The 11,681-nt window shown below is 34.1% G+C and overlaps 2 protein-coding genes across 2 annotated transcripts in view; both read right to left on the reverse strand.

Moving 5' to 3' along the window:
- Window positions 1-1,255: 1,255 nt before the first annotated feature.
- Window positions 1,256-7,565, reverse strand: LOC136820867 (uncharacterized). The gene is made up of 15 exons (XM_067077109.1): window positions 7,147-7,565; window positions 6,711-6,782; window positions 6,470-6,545; window positions 6,164-6,283; window positions 5,592-5,672; window positions 5,113-5,300; window positions 4,855-4,997; window positions 4,445-4,619; window positions 3,878-3,947; window positions 3,449-3,595; window positions 2,871-3,102; window positions 2,511-2,583; window positions 2,214-2,279; window positions 1,970-2,050; window positions 1,256-1,411 (listed from the first exon to the last, which is right to left on the reverse strand). The coding sequence occupies exons 1-15, from the start codon at window positions 7,231-7,233 to the stop codon at window positions 1,331-1,333; spliced, it is 1,692 nt and encodes a 563-aa protein (XP_066933210.1). The 5' UTR covers window positions 7,234-7,565; the 3' UTR covers window positions 1,256-1,330.
- Window positions 7,566-9,876: 2,311 nt separating this feature from the next.
- The window catches only part of LOC136820697 (uncharacterized), a 3,185-nt gene continuing 1,380 nt past the window's right edge, over window positions 9,877-11,681 (reverse strand). Inside the window, exons 2-4 of the mRNA XM_067076902.1 lie at window positions 11,200-11,225; window positions 10,208-10,749; window positions 9,877-10,016 (exon numbers count right to left, since the gene is read on the reverse strand). Coding sequence (XP_066933003.1) covers window positions 9,877-10,016; window positions 10,208-10,749; window positions 11,200-11,225 — 708 coding nt within the window. The remainder of the gene's footprint in view (window positions 10,017-10,207; window positions 10,750-11,199; window positions 11,226-11,681) is intronic.

Here is an 11,681-nt window from a genome sequence, read left to right on the forward strand (position 1 = left end):
GTTTATTTGGGTGAGATTCTCATGTCAAGCAACTCTCGTAATTCAATTATGTTGATATACCTAAATATTCTAGATTTCAAAGACGAAGTTTATTTCAAGTTTTATGTCAAGTGACTCTAGCATAATTCAACGCTCTTTAGATAAACCTTGGGCATATCGACAATCTCAATAAGAACCCTAAAGAATACCCCCTTAATTCTAGATAAATTTTCTTTCCAATCCCAATATTTACAATTAAACGAACCTAATTTTAGAGGTTGTTTCTTGAACAGTTCAAAATAAACAACACTACTTTAAGTTTTTGTCTCAGCTCAAAGTTCATGTTAAGAATTGATCCCTTCCAGAAAATGCTCTTACAACCTGAATGCTGTTGTTCATTTGATTTGACTTCACGTTATTCGAAGCTCTAAGGGGATAGGAATTTACTTTTCTGCTGAATTTCGAGAGTTAAGTGGGCAATAAAGTAAAGCCCGAAGGACTTGAAGCGAATCTTCAACCTTCTGCAGGCAAGAGAATAATACCTTAAAATCTGTGCTGCATTTTTAAGACTAATTGAATCTAGTGGTTTCTTTGTTGTTTTTTTTAATGGTGCATTTTCCGAGATCTGGTGGTAAATTTTACTTTCAATCTGCCATTTGTGTAAAAACCACGAGAACTTAGGTAACTTAGGTAGAAAATAACTGGCTTCGAATCCTGCAAGTAGGAGATTTACCGTTCGGGGCTTCACTTGATAGGGGGGGGGGGTTACCAGAAATTAAGACATTGTGGTTTAGCTGAGTGTATAAAAACGACATCAGAAGCCGCTTGTAGAATGTGAAGAGGCAAGACGGGATGCAGTCTGAATATCTATATGGGAAAACATTTCGCATATTTGGGCGCGAAATTATTAATGCATAGTTTGACTGTAAAAAGCACCGTAAATAGTGTGATCCGCGAAAAGTCCCATTAAAGTAATCGAATAGTTGACTTTTTCTATATTTTCAAGCTTGGTTCATTTATCTGCTAGTGGAAAAAAATTGGGGATAAGCGGCTACTTATTTTGGAGCAGTAAATAAATTTTCCCTGAAATTTGAGCCGGATGGTGAGAAAGTTTTGGCTACTGGAATATAGTTTTTCTTACAGGAGCACCCCTGTATTTTATTTACACAGGAAACGCGAAGTGGACGTAAAGCGTTTTTGGTGATGATGTTGATGGAAAAAGATAGCTTGCAGAGAAAAGCCTTAAAACTGCTTAAATAAGAGTAGTTATTGTGAATACATTAATGTGAATATATTTTATTTTGACCAAATGTACATTGCATAAATCTACAATAATTGAATATACATATTGCTACGTGACGTTATATTTAAGTAGGCGCCTGATACACAGCCTTGAACAGCTTTCTTTTCGCGACGATACGTAGATAATGGCCTGAAATGAAGAGATTATCATAATTATGAAGTGTATAAGAAGTTCAAACGAAACTAGTGCTAAGGAAATTGTAATCATACGGTATACATCAATCCCAAACATCCCAGTAGACAGTTTCCATAATCAAAAGACATATAAATCAACACAAAAGGATACAATGAGTTGACTAATTTTCACGAAACCAATTTTCACGGTATAGAATACACGAATTTCATATTAGCAGATACTGGTAAAAAAGTCACCAAAAACGTCATGTAAAGCTCTGATTGGCTGAAAATTGCACACATAAACATATCTTTTTTACATGAATCTGCTAATAGAAAATTTGTGTATTATCACTTTTCGTGGAAAAAATAGTCGCGGTTTACACCCATTTTTCACCTATATTCTTTCTTTGTAGGGGTTGTATGTTGATTTGAAAATAAAAATTGTATTTTACCGACCTAATTTTTGCGGTAGACACGCAAAAACGCGAAAGATATGTCAGCGAAAATTAGTTACCACGAAAATTGATTCGTTTAAAGGTTCATCGCTGGGAGGGAAAGAAGAAAAGCTAACCTCAGGTAAGATTTTTTTGCGAATAACTTCGTCACAAAAACCAGGAAAAGCATGATTAAGCTGCACCATCAATGCATCAACCTAAAAGAAACATTGGAATTTTCTCATTAAATCCGTCTTCAAAACTATTGCTGAACGAGAGTGTTTAGTTTTTGTAATTAGACAGACAAGAAAAAGACCAACCTACTTTTGGCTACGGCAAGACTGAGATCGGGGAATGTCTTTTAAAGTAATAATTCCTTACCTTTTCACTGTCTTTAATATAATGAACTGCACCAAACGATGGCGATTCTGTTCCTGCCGAACGAACCTGAATAAGGGATAATGGTATATTAGTGCATCGCAATTTTTTGTCAAGCGACGTATTTCGCAAAACATTCATCTCCAATTCTGAGCCAGCAATGCTTATATCAAATTCCAAAAAAGTGCTATAAGCACAAAATAAAAACTCAAAAAGAAAAGAATTAACACTGTTTCGATAAAAAACCATGAAAGGCAAGCTATCTGTCGCCTTGGATTATCAACTTAAATTTGTACATACAACTATATTGTTCTTGATTTGATGTAAATATTTTTCAAACCATTTCGGAAGATCCGTCGGAATCCAGGATAAACTGTGAAAAAAGAAAAATATTCTAAGCCATAAATTTTACTTTTGATAACTGATAAGTCCAAAAAAAAAAGTTAAAAAGGTCATAACCAATGTCTAAAAATTACTACCTAGATTGAGTGGCAACAAGGCCAGCTAAATCTATAATTTTAAATCTAAATAGAGCTTGAAAATTCCCAATGTGTTGTATCCCAAATTTTGTATGCAAAGAATGTAGGTAGACAAGGTCATAAATTAAATCGTCAAAACAAAAAAGTTTACGGCCTCCATGACCATGCTAATAGATGTTACCTATTTTTGTCATTCATTATTGGAATCCGGTGGCAGCCACATGATTCATTCCGATGGTCAGAGGGGAACACGCACATTTTGTGGAAAGAGAACCCACAGAGTTGACACTTGAAGTTCAATGACTCTTCTGTTGGAGCAACACAAAAGTCCATGGCAGCACAAGTCACCGGGCATACTCTTCTTGGTTGGAGTGGTGTATAATATTTCGCAACCTTCGATGCCTGGTAAACACCTGCAAAATAATGTGAAAGTAATTACACTTTGTTTTTAGTAAATTTTGCGACCGCAGTCGAGGGCGACCCTAAAGCTCCATTTTCCTGTAGATGTCTACCCTAAGGTTGGGGAGGTCACCAGTCCTTTCCCTGGTTTTGAAATTGCAAAGAGAAAATATCATCTGCTGGTTTAACGATACGTAAAATAACTGTAAAATCTATTTTAATCGAGGACTTCCTGAGAGGGTGCATTTAGCTATGCTAATGACTTTCAAATCTTTCAACATGACAATAATCCTGCTACAAAAACAATGGGATGGATTCCGCTTCTAAAATATGATTGTAAGTATTAATTATAAAATTCACCTGATTTCAAAATAGAAAGAGCTTTCTTCGATTGATCAGGGCTTTTAAAAATGAAAGTTTCCGAGGTATTTTCTTTCCACTTTTCGTGAGCTCTCAGATCTATTGGGCGCTGAGTAAAACCAGAGGCGCTGTAGTATTCAAAAGAACCTAAAGAGAGAAATTATGATATACTATCGCAACACAAGCGACAAATATTAAAAAGGGATGTAGTACCCCGGAAAGTAAAAGAGTTTGGCTGATTTCTCAAAGGTTTGCTTGATTTACCTAAGTTTTGTCCCATTAAACTTAAACTGTACACGCAAATCACAAAAATTTATTATATCAGGATTACTTTTTTCCTTCAGCCTAAATTTCCTAAGTTTATATTTCCTAAATTAGGTTTAGATTAAGTATCATAATATATCGGCAGATTAAATTTATAATGTATACCTTGATCTCCGTCGGACGAAGCCGCTTTATTAAACAACGAATCTCTCAAATCTTGTGAACAAATATTCAGCTAAATTAAAAGATACCACAGGTTGAGAACTATAGTGAACTGCACTACGTTGCAGTTAAGGGATTCATTCAATAGTAATAAGAAAATTTATTTTATATAGTTATTTTGTATTGTATTCAAATGTTTTCAAGGAAATAAATATCCGTTGTAAGTTGTATTGTGTACTCTCGGGTGACTAATAAGCGTCCTCCCGCTAATTAATTTTTCGAAAATTTTCCACTCAGGACATTCTTATTCCAACCCCCTCGTTTATTAATTTTTGGGAAAATATTTTGAAAGTTCCTCTTTATATTGCCCTTATTCATCTGGATTAGCCTCCTTTTCAAAACCTTTCCACCCAGGACATCACCCCCTGCTTATTTAATTTTGAGATTGTTTACACCCACCCCACTTATTCCACACCCCCGTTTATAAGGTACCCGAGAGTAAGTAACTGTGTATTTATGTTCATAAAATCTCAAATTATGTAATAAGACTAGGCCCCTGAAAAGACTTACAATCGAAGATAATTGCTCTGCGTTGACAATTCCGAAAGCGATAATTCCAAGTTTTATTAAATCAAATGAATTTTCTTCACCATAATAAAGCATTGAAATGGTTCGGTAGAAACTGTCACCGTCTCTTGAAACATTGACAGGCTCGAACCCAATTACTTCCTTTGAATTCCGTGTCCTGAATAAAAACATGACAGAAAACGTAAAAGTAAAATTAGTAGTGGTAACTGCAGCAAATTTTTGATATATTTTGATAACTTCGCCAGCAAAGTGAAAGGAATGAAACACAAAAATATACTAACACATTAGTTTAACTCCAATGTCACATTCATCTGTGTTTTCACAGAAAAAGTCAAAGTCAGCCGTCTAGAGAAAAAACAGTGCATTCGAAATAGAAATCTTGAGAATCTTACCAAAGGTTGATATCATTTGAGTGCATGTCATACAGATGCTCTGGTAGGACGTTTTGTAATTTATTCAGAAGAGAGACGATGTCTGAAGTTCCCATTCTCGAAATATTTCCCAAAAGATAACGACAATGGACGTTAGAGTAACGCTAAAAATGGAATTGAAATCATAATATTAGTTTTAGCCCCGGAGGCCAATACAAAACTGCATCGACGAATGATAATTCACTCTGTCAAACCTCACTCAAGTAAAATCCAGTTCACCTCTTCCGATTCCAAAATCAAATCTTCGGGCAAGTGAACAAGTTCTCCGTAAACAAAACTGGTGATCACTTTGTCACACTCAACAACTGTCATCTTGGGAGTTCCAGTTGGGTTTTTGAACGGAACATCGCTGGGCCACCAAGATAACAACGGACAAGTTTTCCAGTTAATGCAACCTTTTGACTCAACTGTAAAAAAATATAATTTAAGTGATGGAAAAAGGAAAAACGCAAAATTTAAACGATTGACCAATTAGAGAGTTTCAAGAGTTCGAGAGGTGAATTTTGGCAAAAGCACTCAAACAAGAAACTCGAAAAAAAAAGTTTCCTTACGCTCCGAAATTAATTTCGAAAAATTGCATTGAAGCTGACGGAATGACTGGTGAGCTAAAATTTCTTTCTTTCAGGTATGTATCAATAAGAAAAGCAAAGGTTAAATAAAGAAAGCAAATCACAGGTAGCCTAAGCCTTTAAACTTACCAGGTTTGACTAAGGATCTAACAATTTTCTGTTTCTCCTTTGAACCTTTTTTCTTCCAACCATAGAGATTGACCAATGTGCCTAATGTGTACAAATTTATCATTGAATTTATTATTTTTGTATATTTGTATGTATTGTATATTTGTCACATTACAATCAAAGTATAATCTTCGTTCTGGTCACACCTTGTCTCCCTTTCTATAAAAAATACAACAGTGCCTTTGGAGTAAACACATTCAATTTTAGAGCTGTTTCAACCTGGAACAAATTACCATCTTCTATCAAATCTCAAGACAATTTAGGCTCTTTTGTAAGCGCTCTAAATGATGTTTTTATCTTTTAAAAAAATAAAAAATATCTTCATGATTATAAGTTTAAACTAGCTAAGTACTGTCAGATTGGACGATTGCATATCGTCCTCTATTTTCCAATCTTTATTTTCAAATAAGGGCTGATATTGAAAGTATAGCCTCATGAGACGATGACGTTTAGTAGAGGAAAAACGATTTATTTGAAAACATTTTTTGAAATTTTGAGATCATTCAAATTTTGAACAGCAAAGTAAAAATAACCTTTAGGGTATTGCTTGACTTTATCATTGTCAACATCTTCGACTTCGTGACGCATGTGAAAAGCGAATCGTTTCTTGACAATTGGATCATCACAGAAGTCTTTCATTTTGTTGGAAGTACCTGATAAATAAGAATGAAGTGATAAAATTTATAACTCGTCCAAAAATACGAGGCTGCTACGAGGCTCGGATCGATTTGACTTAGACAAGTGCTTCTTGCAAAGAGAACGTAAAATGGGGAGCAAAGGTAATTGAATCGAAGTAATCGAATTATGTAAATTATGTTGAATCAGGAAGTAAATCTAACCGTAATAGTGAAGATCATTGTCAAAGAAAGCCAGGATGGAAGCCGGAGCTTTACATAGCGTGAACCAGTATTCCATCTAAATTTCAAAACAATTTTAATATTATGAAATCTATAGCATAATCTTAATTACCGGGTATCTAACGACGCCGTACCGTCTAATGGTCATGGCTGGCAAATGTTTCATATAAAAATGTAGAAGATAAGTGCTTATTGAAAAAATGACTATAATGTACAACAAAACCTTTGATATTATCTGGCTGAACAAATCTTCGCTTCTTCTTTTTCGTTCAATTTCGTTCTCAATGTAAGTAACCTGGAATGAAAAACCAGGGATCACCGTCTCACAACGAAATGTAGAAAAGAAATACACAAGAAAGAGTAGCGAAGAACAGGAAAGATTCTTATTAAATTCACTACCGTGTTTAATCTATTCAGTATCATTCACTAATAAAGGGTAGCGATGGGTATATATCATCATTGAAATTATCACGATAAGACTATATTTTACATCAATGTGTTATTCTTTTTGGTAACTTAAATTTTGAGTTTCTCAAAGATGCACTTTTTTCGGGATTTGTTTTCTATTATACTTGATGTTTTTAAGATGAGAGTGATTAATCTGAATCAATTTTCTCCTAATCATTTCTTATAAAGTCGCAGATAATATAAAAACTAACTTTTTTTTTCCAATTTGCACCTTGGCTGCCTTGTCTTTTTCGATAGTTACCTAAGGAGAAGAGAATTCGTATAGTTTCATATTTCATATAGGATCTAGTTGAAGTTAAAGTGTTAACCGTTCATGGGGGGATGGAGGATTTATTATTTTTTCAGTGATGTACCCCTGGACATTTCTATTTTTCACCCTCTGGACACGTGTTTTACCCCTCAACATGCATCAAATTGACTCCCTGGACACAAAAGTTTGCCCCTGGACATTACAAATTCACACCATGGACATGGCAGTTTTTCAGGGTTTTTTCAATACCCCTTGACAATCTATCTTCCTATGAGTTTTTTTCTGGAAGAGCCCATTTCAACATTCATGCAATATGTATCCGAAAACGTCAAGCATAACTCTGAGCCTGCTAATCATCTGAAAGAAAAATACACCCATCATTTTCATTGGAGATGTATTTTAAAAGCTCCAGTATTCGACAAAAAAGGAAATTTCTAGAAGCTTCATTTATAGCTATCATGGGACCTTCACTTAACAATCAGCTAGAGATAAAACAATTCAATCTTTTCAGAAATGGCATTACTTGAATATACCCTAAAGAATAATTTTATTAGCATTTACGTTTTTATCGATTCGTTTGTATGGCGCTTTTATAAATGAAATTTTTATTTGTAGATAATTAGACTTTAAACTTAGATTTTTTCAACATTTTAGATAGAAATTTGTGATTTTACCATTCGATGTTTGTACTGACTATGGCGTAGCCGAAATGCTTATACTATTTGAAATAAAATTTCAATTTCAATATGTATCTATTTCTATTTATTAACATCCCTCCACGTTTACAAATTTGACTGAAAATACCATTCCCTGGCTAAAAGTATCCCTTCCCTATTGGCAATAAAGAATGAGATTATAAATCAATTTCAAGATAGAGTTTGCGGAAGTCACTTGGAAACACAGCAAAACATTAGTAACAGACTTATTGATAAACAACTCAATGTGCAAATTGAGATAGATTTTATTCATCTTTCAAAAATAAAAACCACTCTTCAAACTACGTCTTATTTCCGTCCACTGATTAATAAATTTTATATAAAACCTTATATAAAGCCCACCCTGTTTATGATATTTTTCAAAATGTTGACTACAATTTGCTATTAGACCGTCCCCCACAATTTGCTTGCCAAGAGTGATAACACCCTTAGGTTCACAAGAAAGGCACTACCCTCTACTATAAAGTTATTTACCACCTCCTAGCAATTACATAAGATATTCAAAAAATTATGCAATTATTCTTTGTTTCTGATCAACCCAATACTCATCTGTGGTTAATTCGAAGTGACAGGAAAAATACCATAAAATAATATTCTATTAGACCGTTTTTCATATCTAATTTAAGTTGCTCCTAAATACATAACCTAAATAAAAATAAACGTAATAACATAATCTGGATCTTAGTCATGCCCTTCTGTGCCCTTTTAAAACTTCTACGGAAGGACTGAACAGGACTGAATTTATAGGTTATTTCACATGCAATAGTCGTTCCGGATATGTATCCCTTTGAAAAATTACAGAAAAAATTATACATTACACAGAAGACATTTTCTACTCATATTTGAAAACAAATTTGCTTGAAACGTGATAATAGCCAAGAGGGTCATGCAGTACTACAAGACATGATTAGTAATAACCTTAACTTTGATCTGAGCCTCTGAGTTCCTTATTTTTATAAATAATTTCAGCCTCAAAGTTCCTTATCGAGTTCCTTATTTACAAAGCTAATAGTTCAAAGGAAACTATGAAAATTGGTGGTAACATCGACTATTTCAACGAAAGACTTGGAGAACACAAGATAATTGCTAGTTCAAGTGAAAAATCTTACTGTTCATTAAAAATTGTTTTCTTATCCTCGGCCTGAGCAGTTCCTTAACAATTCCTTACTTTTTGGACCTTTTTCAGCCTTGAGTTCCTTATGAACTTGTTCCTTATATAAATGTGTAAGTGTCTTTTTGAAGCCAACAATTTCATACCACCACCCCTTTGCAGTTACTACGATCTGTAGTAACTGCTTTTCAGTTAAAATTTTGCATACACCACCCTTTGCTAGCTTTTTTACCCAAAATTACAGAACTAATGGTTCAAAATTTTAGTAATTTTTGAAATTCTGACCCATTTGGTACTTTTTTTCCATATCAAAGTTTCATTCAATCAGTTCTTGTAGAAAAATTGATTGAGTGGACAAGGGGTATGAAAATTTTAAAATCTTGTCTGAAAATTGAAGAAAATTCCAAAAAAAATTCAATGATAATTTGAAATTAATAATTAATAAATTATATATCAAAAATTTTTTGGCAGTTACTACAACACTACAATATATTGCAGTTACTACGTATCTGTAGTAACTGCTATTTAAATTGTGAAAATTTAGACCACCACAGTAGTAAGTGTCATGGTCTCATACAACTGCATGAACCCCCTGTAATAGCTGTAAATTTTCTGTTTAATTCTCTAATTTTACTGTCAGCTTGAATGAAAATTCTAGAGAGGGCAACTCCTAAATAAAAAATCGTGCGTTGCTGCTTGGAGGAAGAAATTATTTTGGTCATCTTGCTCCATCTTAATTATGTATAGCCGTGCTTGTTTGTTTCCTTTTATGACAGATTTAAAAGGGATTTTCTCCCAGGTCGTGCCAAGCATATATTCTCTTCTGAATTCAGGGCAGTTTTCTTTAATTAGGTAATGTCCCTGGATCTTTCTCGGGTCGTTGATAAACCCTAAAGAGCCAAAACTTTTGGATGCCATCCTGGTCTTCAGGGTTGCCGTAGACCGAAACAACGTCATGGGGTTGGAGCTCTTTCTTCTCGATCTCTAAAGATGATTTTAAAATGATAAGTTTAGCCATGTAAAATTAAGTATTAAGGAATTTGTTGTTTGTTTGATCTCTAAAATCCATTATATAAACTTTCTAATTTTACACACCTCTTCAAACTATTCAAATTATTAACCAAAAGTCATTTTATGATTTATTTGAACAAATAGAAATAATTCACAAGGCATACCATAAACACCTGTGGCAATACAAAGTTCTTTTCTTTTGTGCCTGCTACCAGGAGGACCAAAGACGTTTGTTGAGCTAGAAGAACCAGGAGGAACAAATACGTTTGTCGAGCTAGATAAACCAGGAGCAAAGATGTCTGTCAAGGTAGAAGAACCAGAAGGAACAACAATGTCTGTTGAACCAGGAGGACTGAAGTCTTCTGTTGAGGTAGAAGGAACAACAATGTCTGTTGAACCAGGAGGACTGAAGTCTTCTGTTGAGGTAGAAGGAACAACAATGTCTGTTGAACCAGGAGGACTGAAGTCTTCTGTTGAGGTAGAAGGAACAACAATGTCTGTTGAACCAGGAGGACTGAAGTCTTCTGTTGAGGTAGAAGGAACAACAATGTCTGTTGAACCAGGACTGAAGTCTTCTGTTGAGGTAGAAGGAACAACAATGTCTGTTGAACCAGGAGGACTGAAGTCGTCTGTTGAGGTAGAAGAACAACAATGTCTGTTGAACCAGCAGCCGGCGTACTTTGTTGTTCTTGTTCTTGTTCTTGTTCTTCAAGGTATCCTGAGTATTTTATATTTCAGAATATTACAACGTTTTCATGATACTATTCTAGAATTTAATGTTTCCTGTTATTTATTTCTTGTCAACAAATTGGGGCTTTAACAAGTGCCTTGATATTTTTCAAAAGAAAAGTAATTTTAAATCAGATCACTACGATTGCTCAAAAGTAAGTCTAGAAATGATAATCATTATAAGTAGAGTATCAGTCAGACTCAAAACAATCAAGATTTTTTCAATGTAATAAAGTAGTAAAAAACAAAAGATCAACTAGCCTTTGAAAGCTGTCTTTACAACACTCTTTATCATTTCCCCCATGTTTTTTTTCCCTTAACAGTTGATTCTGTGTGGAAGAATTCCTCAGCAAAACCAGGCGTACAATAGCTCTCCATTGTGATATATTTCTCCGGCTTATGAATCAAAATACAAATTGCATTGTACTTCTCTTTATCATGCAGATTGAGAAGCTATAAATTGGAAAAAAATTCTATTAAGTATACATGTACGGATGAGACAGTTTCATTTAAAATTGAACTTTAATTTTTAAAAGTAACAAAAAAGAACAAAAAATGTACAAATTTTTCAAAGAAAACCTACTCTTCCATAAATGATTTTTTTTGCATGGTAGGGTCGACTTCACCCCCGGTCACCCATTTCTCCAGTGTCTTCCTTTTTGAAATTGGCTCTCCACAAGTGGAGCAGTACTTGCTAGCCACTTCATTAGTGCTTTGCAGCTATCCTGACTGCATTTCTGATGATAAAATAAAAGGCTTATTAAAATTTAAAAACAGTAGGTTATTAATGATGGGATAACACAACGTATAATTTCTATGAATTCATATTTAGAATGTATATTGACTGACGCAGACTAACCTGTATGAATATGAATAATAATAATAACAATTGAATTTTAAATTTACATT

Source organism: Clytia hemisphaerica, unplaced genomic scaffold (genome assembly GCF_902728285.1).
Source record: "Clytia hemisphaerica strain Z4C2 unplaced genomic scaffold, Clytia hemisphaerica genome assembly, whole genome shotgun sequence".
NCBI classification, from domain to species: domain Eukaryota; kingdom Metazoa; phylum Cnidaria; class Hydrozoa; order Leptothecata; family Clytiidae; genus Clytia; species Clytia hemisphaerica.